Raw genomic sequence first — 21,893 nt, 5'->3', positions numbered from 1 at the left:
ATCCTAGTGTAACACTTCATGACAAGCCAGGTATTCTGGTGTGTGTGGACATGAGTACATACGTGTTCGTGTGTTTTCACACTGATGATTTGTATTTAATATCTGCTATGGCTTTCTATGGCTATTTCTAGTTGTTTCAGGGAATGTGGGGTATTGCGTCCAAATGTTACATGGTTTTAGGAATGGTGCTAGTCTCACAGTTATTTTGTAATAAAATTCCTTTAAAATAACACTTTTGTAATTAAAGTGACAACTTGAGAAAGGTTTAACATGGAGAGAAGGCACTGAATTTGCTGGCACTGAAATAGTATTAATGCATGTAAGATGTGCTGAAAGTGCATAGTTCTTTTCTAACCTGCATGGTGTAACCCTTCGGAGTACTTTAAATAATAAACATGTTCTAAAAATATGTTTATTAGCTTGTTTAGATATAACTTAAAAAGCTGTTTTTAAAGGCATGCATCCAGAGACATGCACGCAATAAATTCAAAGTGTCAATGTTTCAGGGAATCTAAATTATTTTCAGAATTTCAGAAATTGAGAAGGGATAAGTGGAAGGAGAAAATGTTGGGCTGGTGCCAAGCGATAGCTCGTAACCCTCACAGACTTCCAAACAGCACAAGAACACCCGAGGTCTCAGGTGATGCTTCACATAACTCTACTTTGGTAAGTGAAAAGTTGCATTTCATGATGGTGGCATGCTCAGATGAACTTCAGAGGTGTTAAATTTATTTTTAAAAATGTAGTGTTTCCCATTGATTGCATTGCCTCAGTGTGTGAAACCCTTTGATGTTAAAGCTATTTACTCTTTCCATTTGCTATTTTTTCATCTTTTATGTTATGCATGGTCCATTCTGACTTGCATGCTACGTCTATAAATCAGTATTGATGTTTTGTGAATGGTAAAGTCTTTAAGCAGGAAATGTCCTAATATGGATTACTTACATTCTTTGTGATCTTAATAAATGTTATGGTATTTGGTCCCTGATGAGTATAGCTGGACATTATTTAAAGGTACCTTGTCTGCTCTTTGCTCCTGCCTGTAATGGGAACAAAGTATAGTATGTCTGCATTTGTGTTAGGCAGCTGGATTTAAAAATTATCTTCATATATTTAACAAGATGCTGCAAGAGATGGTTGAGTTTCTGCATGCAAAACTATTGATAGTAGATGTTCGGGCAATGTAGAGTCGACAGTTTACATAGTGGAGTTATCATGAATTGTATGAAGTTGAATAAAGTGACTCACTGATAAAAATTTTAATCCTGCAGTTTTTTGCTCATTCAAATAAATCCATTTACGTCAGTAGACCTACCCAGGTGAGTAAGAATTGATACTTGAATGTAAAGGCTTCAGACTGCCCTGCATGTAAGAGCAAAAATTATCTGTGTATTTGTTTTTCTTCAACTGTATTGACATTTTCAGACTACAGCAAAACTGATTATTTGAAATATACCCAGCTAAATATGCCTGGTTCAATTTCAGTATTAAGTTTAAAATAAGCACAACATTTTCCTACCTGAAAAAGCATGAGGTATCAGGAAGTACTGCCCTCCAGTTTTTGAAACATGAACACGATGACATCTAAGCAGAAAGGTGAATAATTGTTTATAACCACTGATGAAATGTGGTATTCCACAGAGTGTGAAGAGAGTTATAAATGAAGAGGCAGTGGTCTGTTTGAAAGTTGTTGAAGTTCTGGTGGAAAAAAGCTCCTACTTAATGTGGTAAAATTATCTTGTTCAGTGGTAGATTATATAGAATGTAAGTTTCTGCTAAGGAAGAGAACACAAAAAGTTGCAAATTTTATAGTTTACTTGATATCCTAGATTATTATTATTATAGCTCACTTTTATCTGGAATTCTTTTCTTTCAGAGAAATAAAAGGAAATTAAAAAACAATGAGTCATGAAAGAAGAAAATTTAAGTATATTATCCCCATATTTACTATTACTATTACTATTTTATTTGTAAATTTTATTTAATTACTATTAATGTTTAGGTATTGCTAGTAGTAGGTAGTAGCTATTAAAGAATTTAGATATGTGGAAATTTGCATATTTTGATTTCTGCTTGACTGCTAGTCAACATTTAATTCAGTTTGATATTCCAGAAGTAAGCATTCTAATCTACCAGATGGGATTTAGAAATTATGAACTGGGAATACAGTTCATAACAGTTGAATCAGTTGAGTTAGCGTGTTTTAACCTTATTAATATTCAAACTTGTTCAAAAATAAGTTTGCGTGAAACTATATAGACTGCTGCTTATTTGATGAAGTGTGTAAGAAAGCCAGGGATATAAACAGCTGGGGAAGATACTGTGTGTCCTTTAATGTCGTAATTTGCTATAGAATAATAATCTTCACAACAGCAAATAAAACAATAATATCACTTGAGGCCTGTCAAGCTTTCCTTTTCAATTTCTCTGCTTCCTGCTCTCTCAACCATTACTCTTTCTATCCCTCACTTCTGAAGTAAATGACATTCAATATAAGCTTTTGCTGGCAGTGTCTTTCCAACTTGTGGGCTTTAGGCAGAAAATCCTTATTTTCCTTATGAACAGTTTTAAACTGAAATCTTGTTTCAAATCAGTTTTGATTTTCCTTAGTAGTCTTAGCCTTTCAATGTTGAAAAATTTTCCATCTGGTCTTGAGTGACGATACAGACTTTAGCACTGGAAAATGAAAAATAACGAAACAGCAGAAAGTAAAGACTATAATAAATTATTTGTTGTAAGTGTACAAGTCCCTTCTTTTTGAATTAACCTTCATTTTTAGTGCATTGCAGTTCCTCTGTGAACCTGGTTCCCTCAGTACGGGTTTATTTGGTCTGCCTTGTGAGCACAGTTATGGTAGGAAGACACAGCTCTTTGCTTCCTTAGACTGTAGGTGGCAGGTCTGGGTTTGGTGGAAAGCAAAATGGAATGTACACTGCATCTTTTTTTCATCTCTGCTGTATGCCTTTTGTGTGCATTTCTGATTCAGCAGAATGTCTTCTGTATTTCAGAACTTCAGCTAAAGCTTTTCAAAAGAAACTTTCCTTTCCCTTTACCACTTTGGGGATTTATTTTTAATTTCACAATGCCACTTTCCCGAAGGAGAATGATCTGAAAATTGCAAGTACGTTTTATTAATTTTTATGAATTGAAATATTTTTCTTTCTTAGTGAAAGAAAAAAGGAAGCTTGTGGAGTGAGTAGGAAGCAGGTTATGATCATTAACAATTTGTTTTTTTCATTAAGCAAGCAAATGGAATAATGAACAGCAGTGCAGAAAAAAAATAAAAAAGAAATTAGCTCATGAAAACACTGAAATAAATTTAAAGAGTTTAATAAAATCAGTTATACCATTTCATTTAATTTGATGTTAAGATGTTCTAGCTTCATCTGAATCAAATAAATTCTGAAATATTTCAGCAAAACTCAACTAAATATTCTTGGAAACATTTTTCCATTATTATTTTCAACTTAATTATATTATCCCCAGGCTTTATCACCTTAGTCTACTTTATTTGAAGATTAAAGCCTTTGTCTTCAATTTTAGGTGGAACTCTACCTTCTTAGTTCTGAGCATACCTCAAAAATTTTGAGTCATTCTATAATCAAAGGCAGCGTAACTTCTCAAAAAAACGCTGTTTAACATTACAATTTGTTGGATTTGGGGGTTTGTATTGATAATTTTAGATTCATATGGAGTAGACATCATTTTTTTTCATACTCAAAACAATTTCATATTGTCCATTAACTTGGTGTAGTGGAACATAAAGCTGGAATTGACTTTGCTTCTCTGATAGCTAGAAATCATGTTTTTCAAGCTGAATTTATCAGTTTGTGCTTGTTTGTCCTGCATACATTGTTTCTAAACTTTAAAGGTTCATCCTTCCTAATCTTCATCATAAGATTTGTTTTGAGAGACCTGTAATACAACTTTTCACTTTCCCTTTTCGTAATAGTTTCCATGTTCCCATGAGTATCTTAAAAGGTCTTGTCTATTCCTGCTCCAGTTAGAACACAAGTGACCAGTTGTACACAGTAATCCAGATCAAGCTTTCTGTTCTTAAGAATTGTGACACTAATTATTCCCTATCCAGTAACAAATTTACCATACTGTGTAGATTTAGAATCACTTTATCAATATATTTTTTTGTAGCTAACTATTGTTTTAGTTTTGAGACCAAACCTCTAGACTATGTTCAGTTTTGATTAGTACCTGAAGACTGTATCAATTCAAATTATTATTGCTCCTCTATTCTTTTCCATTCACTGTTCTTTATATTTGTTTAGCAAAAAGACCTTTTCCTATTTAACTTTCTCTTTCGGAAGTTTGATTCTGTTGTGTGGTTGGGGGGCTTGTTTTCCTGGTAATTCTTTGTTGTGGTTTAACCCCAGCCAACAACTTAGCACCATGCAGCCGCTCACTCACTTCCCCCCCACCCAGTGGGATGGGGGAGAGAATCGGAAAGAAAAAAAGTAAAACTTGTGGGTTGAGATAAGAACAGTTTAATGAAACAGAAAGGAAGAAAATAATAATGATAATAATAAAATGACAATAATAATAATAAAATTATTGGAATATACAAAACAAGTGATACACAATGCAATTGCTCACCACTCACCAACCGATGCCCAGTCAGTTCCTGAGCAGCAATCCTCCTTCCCTGGCCAACTCCCCCCAGTTTATATACTAGACGTGATATCACATGGTATGGAATACCCCTTTGGCCACTTTGGGTCAGCTGTCCTGGCTGTGTCCCCTCCCAACTTCTTGAGCCCCTCCAGCCTTCTTGCTGGCTGGGCATGAGAAGCTGAAAAGTCCTTGACTTAGTCTAAACACTACTTAGCAACAACTGAAAACATCAGTGTGTTATCAACATTCTTCTCATACTGAACCCAAAAACATAGCACTGTACCAGCTACTGGGAAGACAATTAACTCTATCCCAGCTGAAACCAGGACATTCTTACTTTTTTCATTACTTTCTAGAATGTTTCTTTGCTTTTCTACTTCATGTACGCTTCATCTACTTTATTTATCTCTTCTGAGGTAGATATTCATTCAGACAAATCTGAAGATGTTCAGATTATTCTCTACAGGTTTTTTTCTTTTCTTAACTGCAAATTCTTACCTTTTTCATTTTTCTCTTTTGCTTATTTTTGCTAGAGTTGTGGAAAGAATAGTAATGTTTTATTCCTTAATTGAAAAGAATCCAGATCTTGAAAGCTCATAATTCTATGCGATAGTATTTGCAGTTTTTTGTCTTTTGAAAGGATAATGGTTATAATTGAAAATGTACAATTTTAAATTATTTCTTCATGAGTCACTTGTCTCAGTACTGACAATATCTATTTATACGGTGATTCTGTAAGCATATGTATGTATGGTTAGTTCAAATGATTTTGATGGGAATACATAAATATGTATTAACATTGATTAAGCAATTTGACTAGAAGCAGTTCTGTGTCTGCCTATCTTTGCTCAGTGTCTAGTGTTTCTTGGGATACTAATGCAGAACTTGAGCATTATCACAATCTATGTTCTTAGTAGTTATGTACAGCCTGTTCTGCACAGGGTATGGACTGGTCCTTGTTTCAGTACATCATGTTAAACACATGAAGCTAATGGGACATGAGCACATACTTAATGCTGAATTGTAGTCATTAGTGCATCCTACTTTTCCCTGTTGTATTTCCCACTAGAATTATGGATGAATATATGTGGAAGTATAGTCATTAACTAGATAATTTATGTTTGTATATGCAAATGAAATTTAGAAGTCTAAGCAAATGCTTAAGCATCTAATTTAACTCTAAGGAAGGATTTTTATGTGCAAGCAAATGATACCATCTGCTTCTCCAAGAGAAAGTAAAATATGTTTATGAATTATGTTTGACATAGGCAGATCCCAGGTTTCTGCTTCTGATCTACAGATGTTGACTGAGCAACTTAATAGTAGTCAATGGTCATTCCAAAATATAATTAAATAAACAATGGAAAGTGGTTTTGTTGTGGTTTTGTATTGGTTTTGTGTGGCAAGGTTTTGGTAGCGGGGAGGGTTACAGGGGTGGCTTCTGTAAGAAGCTGCTGGAAGCTTCCCCTGTGTTCGAGAGAGCCCATACCAGCCGGCTCTAAACGGACCTGCCGCCGGCCAAGGCCAAGCCAATCAGCGATAGTGGTAACGCCTCTGTGATAACATTTTTAAGAAGGAAAAAAAGTTGGGACGGCAGTATTTTCGGCAGCCGGAGAGAGGAGTGAGAACATGTAAGAGAAACAACCCTGCGGACACCAAGGTCAGTGAAGAAGGAGGGGGAGGAGATGCTCCAGGCGCCGGAGCAGAGATTCCCCTGCAGCCCATGGGGAAGACCATGGTGAGGCAGGCTGTCCCCCTGCAGCCCATGGAGGTCCACGGTGGAGCAGATATCCACCTGCAGCCCGTGGAGGACCCCACGCCGGAGCAGGTGGGTTCCCGAAGGAGGCTGTGACCCCGTGGGAACCCCGCGCTGGAGCAGGCTCCTGGCAGGACCTGCGGATCTGTGCAGAGAGGAGCCCACGGAGCAGGTTTGCTGGCAGGACTTGTGACCCCGTGGGGGGCCCACGCTGGAGCAGTCTGTGCCTGAAGGACTGCACACCGTGGAAAGGACCCATGCTGGAGCAGTTCGTGAAGAACTGCAGCCCGTGGGAAGGACCCACGTTGGAGAAGTTCGTGGAGGACTGTCTCCCGTGGGTGGGACCCCACGCTGGAGCAGGGGAAGAGTGTGTGATGAGTCCTCCCCCTGAGGAGGATGAAGCGGCAGAAAATAACGTGTGATGAACTGACCGTAAACCCCATCCCCGTCCCCCTGTGCCGCTGGGGGGTTGGTAGAGAATCCGGGAGTGAAGTTGTGCCCGGGAAGAAGGGAGGGGTGGAGGGAAGGTGTTCTGAGATTTGGTTTTATTTCTCATTACCCTACTCCGGTTGATTTGTAATAAATTGAGTTAAGTTTCCCCAAACTGAGTCTGTTTTGCCCGTGACGGTAATTGGTGAGTGATCTCTCCTATCCTTATCTCGACCCACAAGCTCTTTGTTATATTTTCTCTCCCCTGTCTAGCTGAGAAGGAGGGGGAGTGATAGAACGGCTTTGGTGGGCACCTGGCGTCCAGGCAGGGTTAACCCATCACAGGTTTAAACGTGGCAGGCAGCTCAGCCCCACACAGCCACTCACTTACTCCCCCTCAGTGGGATGGGGGAGAGGAGCAGAGGGGGAAGTGAGAAAACTCATGGGCTGAGATAAAGACAGTTTAATAGGGAAAGCAAAAGCTGCGCACGCAAGAAAGCAAAACAAGGAATTCATTCACCACTTCCCATGGGCAGGCAGGTGTTCAGCCATCTCCAGGAAAGCAGAGCTCCATCACGCCTAACCCTTACTTGGGAAGACAAATGCCATCACTCCGAATGTCCCCCCCCTCCTTCTTCTTCCCCCAGCTTTATCTGCTGAGCATGACACCATATGGTCTGGGACATCCCTTGGGTCAGTTGGGATCAGCTGTCCCAGCTGTGTCCCCTCCCAACTTCTTGTGCCCCCACAGCCTCCTCGCTGGTGGGGTGGGGTGAGAAGCAGAAAAGGCCTTGGCTCTGTGTGAGCACTGCTCAACAGTAACGAAAACATCCCTGTTATCAACGCTGTTTTCAGCACAAATCCGAAACGTAGCCCCATACCAGCTACTATGAAGAAATTTAACTCTATCCCAGCCAATACCAGTACAGGTTTTCCTCCAGTGATGATAAACTGAGAAGCTGGGGCTTATCTGTAAGTTCTGCTAACTATATGACAGTTCTGAATAGTGTAGGAATGATTTATCAGTAGGTGATCTTTAAAGGTCCCGTCCAACCCAAACCATTCCATGATTCTGTGGTCTTTATCTGAAACCAAAATTTAATTCTGGAACAAGAAAGATCTCTTGATTGGAGCTTTGAAGTGTTTGGCTGCCTGTTTTTCATCAAGGGAGTGTAATTCCTTGCTGAAAATCCTGTGAATAGGATCCATCTAGGTTTCCCTTAACAGTGCAAACCTCTTATTGTTAATCTGACAGGGGTTGAGGGGATGTTTAAGATCTGTATTTTAATTTGTTGTAAGAAAATTGTGTAGTTTAATACTCAGAAACCAGATGTGAGAAAAGAGTAATTATCTAAGAATAAGGAGTTGGTTTCCTCTTATTTGCATAACTATTAAGTAGTTTCTATTAATTAGGCTGCAGAACCGCCTAGGAAATCCACAATACTATACCTACAAAACTCTCTATAGACACTGCTTTTGGAAATCTAGTAGTAACTTTAATATAGTAGCCAAACAATGTGTATATGTGAATCAAACTGTGGAAGAGAGAGATTCTACCGAGAAATGTAATTTCAAGAGAGGCAGAATTATTCACCCAGTATAATAAATTTTATGCTGTTTAAACCTTCTCTTAGTCCATACTTCTAGAAGAATAAAACTACAGCTGGGTGCAGCACGTTTAATTACACATTGAAACAGAAACTGCTGAGAATATAACCTTTTGTGGTTCAGGTGTACTGCTCCTAGCTTCTGTGTCAGGTAGCTTATGGAATAATATATGAGGTCTGAATAAGTTTGGGGGGGGAGAGGAGGATCCTAAATATCTCATGTTCTCTGGTGCTACATATCTTATTTGGGCTCATTCCCTCTATTCTTCTGGTGCTGAGAAGTTCTATGCTAAGTGACTGTGTTTTTCTGTTTACTTCTCATGGACATTATGAAACTTCTGCAGCACTTCGGTTAAAGCCAGCATTTGTTCTGATATTCTTGGGCTAAAATTCGTGTTGCCATTGTTCACTGTACTTTTTGATTCACCTCACATGTTTTTCTTTCCTCAGATGCTCTAAGGCATTTTGAGAAGAAATTTAATTAGATGCATGTTCATTTTTAGCATTTTACAGCCGGTTACTTTTTAGCATTTTGTTTAGTAAATCCCATAGTATCTGTTAATGTTAAGCTACAGAAACTTTTCTTTGCGATGTAGATGTTCCACATTGGGCTCATCCTTCTGCACGATGCTGCATGCTTTCCCACAGGGCAATTGTTTTAACTATTTATTGCTTTCCAATTTACAGGATCAGCCTAAGCTGTCAGCGGCCTCAGTAGCCATGCCACCCCAGGCCAATCTTATTGATTTTCCTTATATTAAAAGCCAATTAGCAGTTGTTACCTGGGTTACCATCACCTTCTGGCTTCTCACCACAAATGTGTTACAAGGATGTAAAGTTGTTATGAGTTCATTTGTGTTTCTTTTCTGTGCAGACGTAAACCATTAGAACAGGGCAGATGTAGGCCAAAGCTTTTGAGTAAGTCTCCCCCAGTGCTCAGTTTCTTCCTCGGTGCATACCAGTGTAATTTAATAATTTAAGAACAGGGCAGATGTGGTGAAATTTTTGCTTATTTGACCATTGATTTCAGTTTGGCTTCCCCCGTGATGGGCTCAGAATGACAATCCTCACTTAAATTGTTTTCATTTCACCTGTGAAAAGGATGATGTATTTCCTGACCAAAAATAGAGGCCACACAGAAAATTACTATTACTTTGCATTTATAGAAGCAACAATAACTTAAATATTGGAGAAAAAAAATAAAGCTTACCTGAATGCTGGCTTCAGTATGAGTAAATTTATTATTTTTTATTATTATTATTATTACTACTACTACTACTATTATTTTAAAAAGTAATGTTTTATTTAGCTTTACAACTTCCATGATATTTTATGTTTTCTAGGTGTTAGGTGTCCACATTTACAGATACTTTTATCAGTGGAATTTGCAAGAAATCATTTTCTGTAGATCAAATTACTATAAGAGAAATTGACAATAAATATTTGTTAAATATCTGTGTAACTGTTCAAATAGATTGCATTCAATCTTTTATTCTTTCCCCAAAACATCTTTCATGCAGTTTGTTTCTCATAGCAACATGTGTTCACAAGATTGGTTCAAATCTATTTCATATAAATTATTCATAATTTGTTTCTTTTTTGTATAGTTGAAGCTGTCCCATTAGTCTGTTTCACTTAGGAGAAAGTATTAACTTTTTTTAGTTTTGGAGGAAAGAGTTATGTCTTGGTACATTAGACTTCTTCACATAACTTTTGACTGAAAGCTCAAGAATTATTTTTCTAGCTATTTTTAATACGTCCATAAAAATCTTAGATTTAGTTTGAAGTGTGTAAAGCTCCAGGTTATATGATGTAGGGTTATAGATAATGAAACAAAGAGGGGATTACCAGATCACCATTCAGTTTCTAACTGGAAAATGAGTTCTAGAAAATGAGAAAATCAGACAGGGCCAAGTAATTAACCTAAGTTTTTTATAAGGTGAAATTGGTTATTCTCGTTTTAGCTCAGCAAAGCCTTCAATCCCATCATTAACTGAACACCTACACTGTAATGGGGAAGCCAAGATGACAGGAAGCATCAAAGAAATCTCTCTACTCATTCATTTATTGCCAGAGTAATACCAGCAAGGAAAGCTATGAAAGCACATCATGTTAAAAAAAAAAAAAAAAAAAAAAAAAAAAAAGTAGTGGTAGAAGATGATTCTGCAACTTTATCTTGTAAAAAATCTCATGGTAATACTAAACGTTGAAGTTAAATTGCAAGTTTATATAGTACTCCCATTCCTGAGGATCCAAAGTTTTTGCATGGTATTTTGCAGTCCAATATTACTTGAATTACAAGATCCAGAAACAGTTTTAGGATAAGCTCTATACAGTGCTGACTACTGCGGTCTGTGCAACTCAGTTCTGTAAACAGAAATGTGTATGCATAATTTGCTTAAAGAATCTATACTGGTACCATTGCATGCTTAGAGTGATGTATATGCATGTAAGTTTGTGCAGCAGCAGTTGAAAGCATTGATAGAAAAGGGTAAGAATCAGGATTTCCCTTTTATATATATAAATATTTATTTCAACCTTGCTAGTTCAAATTGTACCTAATCACATAAGTTTCTGGGGTTTCTGCAACAGAGTTCATTCTCACTGTTAAGTGGTTTACAAAGTAATTATTACTGCAAAATACACTCCAAAAATATTCTTAAAGAGGAAAATAGAGTTGTACATGCATGCATAGAAGCCATTTCATGCATTCATATTAGTACATAAGTTTTGCTACAGACAGGGGTGGAAGAAGAAAGTAGTAAACTATAGGGAGCTATATGGCTCCCTAGATACATCCCTAATGTATTTTTCTGCTACGCTGTCCTCAGTAAGAGTCTTCCCAATGCTAAAAAAGATTTGGTGTTGGGTTTGTGGCACAGGAAGCTAGGCAGTGCACCACATCTCTGCAGCTAGCTGTTCTTCTGATGCGATGGTATGTTGATGTGTTGTGGAGGCATTTCAGCCCACATTCAGCACATGTTCCACCCAACCTGTGGGCTCTTTTTCCTGCAGCATAATGAGTCTGCATTTATCAGGACTGTCTTGTGAGCACCTAGCTTGTATAGAGATATTTTGAGTCCTCATTGCAGTTCTCTCCGGTTCTTCCTTTTATCTAACAGAGACATACTGTAGCACAGAGGATTAATTAGTGCCTCTTGAAATCTGCAGCACATAGAAGTTTCCCTTTTTATAAGTTTTTGATGGAGCACTGAGCTAGGAGAGGGTCTGGGGAGAAATGAGATCTTCAAATAAAAGATAAACTTTATAAGCGGATTCTTCCAAAAATACTCTGTGGGAAGATTCTGAAATCTAATGTTATCGCTCTGTTTTCCAGTTGGCAGTATCACTTGAATACTTGCTATTGCAACTGCAATTGTGGTGTGCCCTTTACAACAAAGAACAGCAACAGAAAGTGCCAAAGTGATGAACTGAAGCAGAAAAAGGATTATAATTATTGTGTAGGTTAAAGCGCTGACTTGCGTTGTATGTAACTTCCATGTAACTTCGTGAAAGTCACTTCTACTTTGTGATTTCAGCCTCATTAATGTGAACTAATGATAACACTCAGGATAAAATTTCACTTATTTGGTCACTTGTAAGGTGCTTAAGTCCTGTAGAGACAAAGGTGTTAGACCTATCCTGGTTGATAGGGAAGGATTAAATAAATTTGGATCATTAATACAAAGGAGGAGGAGAAAATATGGCAGAAGACCTAGTAACTTTCTAGAGATGAATCAACAGATAGGCTGAGGTGTAGTGTTCATTGCACAGGAGATGGAAATAACAGCATGAACCAGGTACCCCGCTGCAGTTTCAGAGGTGTTAGTTCAAATCTTGGTCTTGGAAATGCCACTTCTGTCAATTTAATTAAAAATAGGTACGTGGTCGAAGATGGCCATATGTGGATGCTGACCATATCACTTCTGTTGACTGTAAAAGAAAACTGCCTCTGACCTTGTTAGGCTAATTACATCTGGGGTTAATCTTTTATTCCCTCCCCCTTGCCCTTTCATAAAATATGAGATGGGTGTAATAGGATGAGATTAAGAAAGGAAATTTAGGCTGAAGGTGAAGAATGTACTCTTGGCAATGAAATGTCTTAGGCTGAAGTATGATTTTGTGTTGAAGGTTACAAGAATCCCTTGTCTGTGTTCTTGAAATTTGGAATGGAAACATTTGCACATGATATTTGTATTAGTTTTTTTCCCTATCTCTGATTTTCTATGCATGTAGGTTTTTTCCTGTTTCTAAAAGAAATACATCCTAGCTTTTCTTGCCCTGGTAAGCCTTTTATAGAATCAATGGTATGAAAGGTACAACTTCTGTACTAGATCAGTTGACTGACTATGATTTGTCTAATCATTAAGCATTGTTTAAATAGAAGTGTTGAGATTTCATCCTTTGTAAAGATCTGTTTTGCGGTAAAGTGTCTGTTTTCTATTTCTGTGCCTCATATTTCAAATTTTTCTCTTTTTTTCAGTCTGCACTGACCCTGACAATATTTACTTGTTAACCATGTAGGTTGTAATTTATATAACTGAGTTATTGCTTTTCATAAGGTACTGTAAATAGGATCTTACGTTTGGCCCACCTTACATTAAGAAGAGAGGCACCAAATGTAGCTATGCTTTTAGCGTTTTTATACCCAAAAGTTAAACACTGTTTCTCTTTCATGATGGATGAGGGAGAAAAATAGTGTCTTTTTTTCTGTGACTTTTTTTCTCTTTTCTGTTGTTTTGGAGAAACAGAATTTTATGACATACAGCATAATCATGGTCTGACAGAAAAAGAGGAAAAATATTACAAAAATTGATTCATAGATGTTTCAATATTACAAAGAGGAGGTCTTGTTTTCCATTTATTTTCTATTTATGCAGAAATAATGCACTTAAATTTTGAGACGTGTTATTCTTAGCTTTAATATGGTATTTATTTCATGTACAAGAATTTTGTTTTAAGTTGCATGGAGGTATGCTCACGTGTATAGTCTCCATTGTTATTTTTCAGGCTGTAAGTGCCTTGTTCTAGTAATATGTAAAGGTGATATTAAACGTATTTTGAGTTTTATTACTAAATTGGAATACTGCACTTTTTTTTGTTGGTATGAGAGAGAAGAAAGATTTTTGTCTTACACGGATGTTTGGTTTTTTTTTTCATTTAGAATCATTTAGGTTGGAAAAGACCTTTAAGATCATCAAGTCCAACCATAAACCCAACACTACCAAAATGGAAAGTTTCCCCAAACAATTAAATTTGCTGTCAGTTTGAGCTATTCTTCTCCTTTAATATTTGCTAAGATACTAAAGTAGTCCTGGAAAGACTTTGGTTTTGTTTAAGATTAGGATTCTAAAATGTGTATGGAAGAACCACATTAAAAATTCTTCTTTGAAAACATAGTTAGCTATAAGACATTTGAACTAAAAATGACTGATTATGTAATTTCTATAATAACTTGTATTCCTTCCATAGAAATTAATCAGGTAGCTTATAGCACTTTTGTCTCCCTTTGCCTCCCATGTTAAAAAAAAAAAAGAAAAAAAAAAAGGTCAAAAACAATGAGGGAACAAATACTGGGGAAAAAAAAAAATTGAAGGACATAGAAGATTGTAGTGTAGAAGATTGTATTAATTCAATGCAATCCCATTTTACTCTTCCTGGGTATAATTTTGCTCCTCACAGTGTCTTGAGGTCCCACGCAAGAATCGGTTCTCTGTTGTGGGGCTATCGTTACTGTCAGTAAGTCCATAATTGGCATTTTAAGTATAACCAGTGGAAGAAATATATAAGGGAAATGTGTAAATAAGGGGAAAATGTGTATTGTGGAAGAAAAAGTGATTGCAGAAAAAGCTCACTTACTGATTAGGCCATCAACTTGAACTTGTGGTTTCCCTAGACAAAGAAACCCCCCAAAACAAACAAAAGAAAAATCTCCAAACCTGAAGTAGCTGCAGACTCACTGCTCCCTGTATTTCACGGAGAAGCTGTTGAGTACAGGCTCTGCCTAGTGTAAGTTTGGGGGTAGGCAGAATAAATTTGTACAGTGAAATTTATAGTAATGAGATCATTGAACCAGGAGGCATGTTGATGTTGGTCCATCCAGTGGACTCAAACTCACTGCAGATGAAGACCACAGAGGCAGTACAGATGCTTCCGAGGGCTCTCAAAGTGCTCTGTTGGTAATCTGGAAGTGTGGTGCATCAAACCCATATACTCAGACTTCATGTTTAGTGGGGAAATATAATTTTACCTATTCAGATTCAGGCATATACTCTTCTTGGTAAGTGACACTAATTTAGACTACAGTATTTCCTGATGCTGAAATAATTGAATTTATTTTTTTATTATGGAAACCTGAGGTTATTTAATCACGTTTGATGTTTGTTTTCTCTGAGTAATATTATTTCAGAATGTGCTAATTGCTTCTTGTAATCTTTGTAATCGATAAATATTAATGCTCATGAAATGTTAATAACAGCTGATAAAAACAAAATGCAGAAAAATGAGCAATTCAATTAATTTAAATGATTTTATAACTGCATAGGTAATTACTGAATTGTCAAAATATCAATATTGATGCCTGTTGAACTACAGTAGTACGATATAGTTTGAATATTTTATACAGACCAAGTACAATTTCCTTTCAGTTTCTATGCTGTTGTGGGTTAAGGCCATTTTATTTAAAACTGAGATTGCAAAATCCTGAAGATCTTCTCTTGTGGATAGCCAGTTCAAGATACTCATGTCATTTTTAAAGAGGTGCTAATTTCCCAGTAACTTTAAATGGCTAATGATGCTCCCTCTCCCTGAAAATCCTGTTCTGTAGTCAAAAGAGGTGTTTTCAAAAGCGCATACTTAAAATTTGCTTTTAAGTCATTGTTTTGGGATTTCAATAAAAATGGGCTGACTTTCAGAGGAACCAGTTGAAATTATATGCTTAGAATATCTGAAGTGATGCATCTCAGAGTTTGGTGATATATTGAAGTGTGATTTTTAGGTGCAAGGTCTAACTCGGGTAGCATCAGAAAATCTGCCATTGCAGAAATCTTGCAGTAATCAAGGTTCTACACTGTCAGGAATTGTTTGAAATAATGAGAGGATGAGTCAGGCAGAACTTTTTTTTTTTTTTTCCATTATGTTTAATTCTCCATAGAGGGAGAGAAGATGAAATGAGGAAGAGAATGGATAAAAAAAATTGGAAAAAAGTGAATTCTGTATAAATACAGATGTCAACTCCACTTCGATTAGCATCTTGTACAACTATGAGTTCACTTGTTCTCAAAAAAAATGTTCATTTTCTTCCAAATATTTTTTTTATCATACCATATTCACAGTTCACCTTGGCTTATGTATTGAGCAGTGCTGATGGGCAACAGCATCTGCAAGGCTGAATATTCACTATGTTGACACTTCCAACTAAATGCATTTTTTTAAGTGTTCTGTGGGTGCCTACCCTTTTAGCATGGAAGTATGTTTAAAATACACTGTAAAAAAATTGGAGACACCCGTCATTAATCTGCTGGGTTTGAAGATCTGGTCTAAGGAAACTTTGAGTTTTTACATGCACCATCATTGTCAGGAATCACAAATAGTCATCTTGCTTCTGATTTCTGCACTTTAATCATAGGATCATTCATTTTTCCTGCTTGATCTTGAACATTGATCATATTTTCTTTCTAAACACAGACATAGAGAACATACAATATAACATAATGAATGTAAGTGTGCTTCTTGGAAAGCCTTTTTCCCATGGCTCTGAAGAAGTGATTAAAAGGCAAAAGAATTCTGCAAAGTGTAACAGTAAAACTTTGCTTTAATGCTGCAAGTAACCTAAAAGCTTTTTGTTTAACATGTACAAAAAGCTTTCATGTAATACATGTCTACACATAGGGTTGAATCAAGAAATGCTACCTCTAGTACCAGTCTTGAAATTATGGTCTGTTTTTCTTTAAAAAAAAATCTTTAGAGAAGCTTTCTTATCAAGTTCAGATATGAAAGAATTTCTACATTATTTAAGAAATACACTTTTGTGACACAAGTAACTGAACTTATGTTATTGTCTTCCATTTCTTTGTTCAGATGGTTTTGGTTGGGTTCTTTTAGAAGGAGGAAACAAGGTGGAGCACTACATTCTTAAACCACTGCAGCATCACATTGCTGCTCCATAGTGTCCTTTCTGTCACTGAGCTGTGGAAAATACCATGACTTCAAGTTGTGTGGAGCTGCAGAGGGAGAGACTATTGCATGGCTCTTTCTGCATTCTGTAATGAATAAACTGCCCTGAATTTAAACTGGCACAAAGATCCTGTCTGCCACCCACAATTTATTGGGAATTAATGAATAAGATAGAGGTTAGGTGTAGATACTTTTTTTTTTTAACTAGGTATTTAGCATTTGAAGAACCATTTGCAAAGAGATACTTTTTTAATAATGTGGATTACAGTAATATGAGTTAATGCTTTGGTCAGTTGGTTCCTGCCATGGAAAATGTGTGAGATGTGCAATTAGCTTAGTAATTTTGTGTATATATTCTCAATTCAAAGCGTTTAGTAAAGCAATTGGTTTCTTGCAGATAAAAAAAATAATTGAAAGCAATTTATTTTTGTACATGAGAAAATTCAATATGCTTTGGTTATCTATGTACTTAGTTTATTTTGGGGATGTAATTAACTGCATAAAGGCCAGTCAGAATGGGATCTGTTTGTGCCTATTTATGTATCAGTGCATTCAGAAGCGACTGTCAGATTGTCTGCATAAGAAAAGTATATTTGGGCCCAGAATGTACTTTAATTAAAAAAAAAAAAAAAAAAATCCCTACAAGTAAAGAGCCTCTTTTGCTTTTCAAAAATTTTAGTCATCTAGAGATCTACTCATATTATTAGGGATTTTGTTTCTAGGGACCATTGTCTGGGGGGGTTGTGTTCTATTTTTCTGTTTATTATTGCATGGTACAGGCAAAGTCTTTTTTTACCAAAGTATGTATAAAGGTGGAAGAATATTTGAGAATTTTGCTTTCTGTTAGCTCATAGGGGATCAGACCAAGTTCACTAGTGATTTTTTCACATTCAAAGCAGTATAGTGGGATGAATGTGACCTTACCTGTATGCTTTTTGTTCTAAATTGAGAGACTAGAAACCTAGTATTTGAATTTCCCTGATTATGAGCTTGTATTTTGCTTTAATACAGATTGCCTCCTTCAGAGAAATAAACTAAAAAGCATTCTGGCAAGCTTGCAGACTTGCAGCATGGCTCTCTCAGGAAAAGTAAATATAATTTCTAACTTAATCTGTTAGAACTTCTTAAAAAAGTTAATATATTCACTTTAATTGAAGTAATGCACTTTTGAGCATTTTTATGCATTTTTATATTAGATGTAGTTTAAAACCGAAGACAAATGGAATAGACTCCACTGGATAAACTCCTGTTGTGGCTTTACTTAAAATAATAAGTGAAATGGATTTGTTTCATTCAATATTGCTAAGAATGTAGCAAGACAGTTCTCTAATACAGCTTAGTAGCTTCTTTTTTTTCCCCTGCAGGCAGGATAGTGTCTGATTTGATGTATAGCATTTTATTTTTTTCCAGATAACATCCGCGTTACCACAGACTTGTACATGGTGGTGTAGACGTTCTTGCTCAAACAAGCTGACCACTTCTTTTAGGGCTTTCTGCACACGTATCATGGTCTCAGATTTAGTGCTTAGGCTTCTTTGCGGTCTGTAAACTATGAAATCTTGGATGTCATGTTTCACGAGATATTTTTCTGCTTTTTTTGTCTGATTACACATTCTAGGTAGAAGATACGTTTTATAAATAAAAACCATGAGATAAGAAAACTGAGAATCAGTAACTTCTGATACACAGGAAGAGTGTAAAGTTTTGTGGGTTTTGTTTTAGTTATGCAGAAGCATTGCAGAAACCATTCAATTGCCTTGGACTGATTGCAGCTGTCAGAAAATGTAACTACTTCAAGATTTATTAGCTGAGTGTTTACATTAATCCATAGACCATCTGAAGCTGCTTCAAGGACTACATTATTCTTATTTTTATTCTTTACAGAAAACCAAAAAATTAGACAATTTGCATTGTTATTTCAATAATATTTGATTTATAAATACCTTGCGAAAGGACTAATATTTACATTTCAGACACGAGAATTAAACTGCTGTTAAGTTTCCTGTGCCATTATAAAGAATGAGGTGAGAAAATACTTTTTTTTTTTTTTTCCTAAATGGGGTGCGTGAGGGGAATCAGCTATGTGAAACTGAAAAAGAAGACGTTTACACATTCACTCCTTTCCCCTTCAACCCTAATACTAAATGAAGTCCAAGACTAAGAAATACCAGCTTTTTAAATACATTATTTAGAAAGCTGAGAGCAAAGATTTAATGTATTCCAATGCATTTGACCTGTAGGTTATCTTTAAAACAGAATATTAAAAAAAAAAAAGATTCAGCAGGGAGTCTGTGAATAACACGTCTGCTCAAGAAAGCTTATTATTGTTCTCTAATAGCCTTCCAGTCACTGCCTCTGGCTTTGGATGGCCTAAGATAGTTACATTAATGAAAATAGTGGAGTTGAAACTGCTTTATAATCTTCAGTAAAACCTATGCTGTCAAGAGATTGCTGTGATGAACGTTTCACAGTCGTGAAGCTGTTTTTGACGTTCATGCAACTGCTTTTTTCTTGGAAACATCCATTTTTGTATTGTGTTCTGTAAGGCTCACCTTTTGAAGACAAAATGGATTTTGCTTTGTCTTGTAAGAAATTCCTTTATTTTTTAATAAATGAAAGTCCAGCGATTGTTAAGTTCCTTTGCTTAGAAAAGATGTTTTTTAATTTAATTTTAAAAGTTCAGGTTTATTTTAAGATTTTAAGTTTCAGAATTGTTCTAGCTTCTTGTTTTAAATAGTAAAAACTAAAACCTTTCAGTATATTTCAAAGTCATAAATCACATTCAGAATATATACCTATGCTATAGTGTCCTAACTGTTTTCTTCCATTTCCCATAGTGTAATACATTTGCAGGTGTACGTGTCTGTCATCCCCAGTTCTAAAGGTCTTTTCGGTTAGGAGGGAAGTATTGTAGGATTTGGTCTTTCAAATTTCAAAGCCTCAGTAATGGTCAGCATAGCTGTCTTTTTCTTTCACAGAATTTTTCTACTACTTTACCTTTTACCTTGTCAACTATACATAAATTTTAAATGTACTTAAACTCACAGGTATGCTGTTCTTAAGAGGAATATATTTTCAAATGAACCTCACTTGTAATCAAAGTTTAAATACTACACATTAGAAAGATTTTTATTCTGATTTGGAAAATCTTGTCTAATTTTCAGATTAAAATAGACTGGGGCAAAACCAATATGTACAAAAATGAACTCTAGAAGGTTCAGTGATTAAAGATCCGTGGCTGATTTTGATGGTGCGCCCAACTCTTCTTTCTTACCGCAACCTCTTGGTTGCAAGAGGATTAATCACATGGTAATCATACTAATTAATACTCAGAGAGCTAAGATGAGAAATCTAACCAAATGGCTGCATTATAGTGCTAATAAAGAGCATCTTTTTCAATGGATAGGATAACTAAACATGTGCATAATCATATAACCATGATTTATAGGCAGTGTGTCTCTAAAATACATATGCACATGTGAGTTGAGGGATGAGAAGCTAAATGTATTTGGACCTACCTGAAGTAATTCTACCATTTAATTCCTTTTCCCTGTTCCATTTATCTCACTCCTTGGACTAGTAATGAGAACATTAACAAAGGAAATTAATCCTTTATCATCATACTGCCACGAGCTGTGATCTTCTCAGATCTTGTAAGATAAGCAAACCTGGACCTAGCCAGTATTTAGAGATCAACAAGGGACAAAAAAAGGAGGTCTACAAAACAGATAGCTCTTTTCTTATTAAGATTTCTTTTTTTTTTTCTTTTTTTTCCAGCAGATGTTACTCTTGTGTGGTTTTTAATTTATCTTCTTTAGGTGCATTGTTTTGAAAATGCAAATCAAGAAACTTCACCAATCTTCATTGAATTCTTGGACACACAGCAGTTACAACATTAATTTTCTTGTTCCCATGTTGGGTAGTGGATACAGCTTTTACATAAACACTTAGAGTATACAATATTACCTAGCATGCAAATATGTTTGTAATTCATATTAAGTTTACTTCTTGCTATAGCTACAAATGGAATGTCTTTATATGAGGCTGCATATTATATAAAGTAAGCCATAAACTATATTTCTGGTGTTAAAGGATGCTGCAGTATGACTGAGGTTGGTAGTATTCATTGTACTCCTAAAATTGAAATATTATGCTGCTCTTGGAATTGTTCTGTTTTGTTAAAGGGTTGAACAACAAGAAAGCAATAACAAAATTCAAACATGAAAGCTTTACATCTCTGTCCACTTAAAAAAGATGGATATAAAAATGGTTCCCAAGGCCAGACTTATCCAAAATCCAATGATTTGGATGGTTATCAAAGGATTCATGTAGCCCAATGTCATGTCTACTTCAAAAACAACTGATGCCTGTAGAAGAATACAAAAATCAATATTTCCGTGACATGCTCCTCAAATCTGAAGAGGTATGCAGTCACAGGTCCTCCTCATCCATATGGGATAACATAATTTAACAGCCCTTGATAAATGTTTTTTCTTTCATTAATTTCACCAGTTGCATGCCTTTTAATATCCATTGAACATTACCTTTTAACATTCACCAATTTCTCTGGCAGAGTTCCAATGTTTAATTACTAGACTGTGTGAAGAACTACTGCTTGTTGTTATTATTAATGAAATCCTTAGGCTCTTACTTAGATGTGTATTGAACTAAATTATCAAATCTGATATGGATTCTTTAGAAAGAGTGCCCTTTATGCCTTTTTCATAGCCCAAATTAAAAAATTGGAAGAGTCCCCGAGGGTCTAGCATGTATTTGTTGTTTCTGAACAATTTTGAGGCTACTGTGTGAATTTTGCAAAGGAAAAAATTATTATCACTTATTGATACTATCTCCAAGGTTATGCTTTCTCAACCTTTGACAGTCACAACTAAAGAAGTTAAACTAGGTGCTTTAAAACACCTGTTCTTGTCGGAAGTCTAAAGAATATGAAATACCTTCAAAAGCATATCAAGCAGAGTGCTGCTCCTAACTTCAGGTGTCCCTGCAGTGGATTCCCAAATAACCAGAGCAGGAGAATATCTGTCAGCACATTCACGGGTGCTGAAAATTCAGTTGAATGGAGGACTAGAAGGTGGCATTAACTGTTCCATTTTGGCAGATCCCACTGTTCTCCGCAGTCTTGGTGCTGTGCCTAGTCACTTCAGGAATGAGAGGCGAGGACATTGGGATGAGCAGTCAGAATGCTTATCCTTGATTCCCATCCAGGCATGTGTACGTTCGACTTTCAGCTTCACAGAGGTTGCTCTTGTGTCACTTCCACTATTGTTTGCAAGGGTAGA

At 36.1% G+C, this 21,893-nt stretch overlaps 1 protein-coding gene across 9 annotated transcripts in view; it reads left to right on the top strand.

The window, feature by feature from the left end:
- Positions 1 to 21,893, top strand: part of MARCHF1 (membrane associated ring-CH-type finger 1) — a 261,023-nt gene that overhangs the window by 154,769 nt on the left and 84,361 nt on the right. For 4 of the 9 annotated variants that reach the window (XM_052778493.1, XM_052778460.1, XM_052778427.1 and 1 more), the window contains one exon: positions 527 to 666. The exons of the other annotated variants lie outside the window; for them this stretch is intronic. In XM_052778493.1, the coding sequence (XP_052634453.1) occupies positions 565 to 666 (102 nt within the window). In that variant the 5' untranslated portion in view covers positions 527 to 564. The remainder of the gene's footprint in view (positions 1 to 526; positions 667 to 21,893) is intronic. 9 annotated transcript variants of the gene reach the window in all.

Source organism: Harpia harpyja, chromosome 2 (assembly GCF_026419915.1).
Source record: "Harpia harpyja isolate bHarHar1 chromosome 2, bHarHar1 primary haplotype, whole genome shotgun sequence".
Taxonomy (NCBI): domain Eukaryota; kingdom Metazoa; phylum Chordata; class Aves; order Accipitriformes; family Accipitridae; genus Harpia; species Harpia harpyja.
Note: the sequence above shows the minus strand (reverse complement) of the source record. Positions and strands in the feature narration are given on the sequence as shown.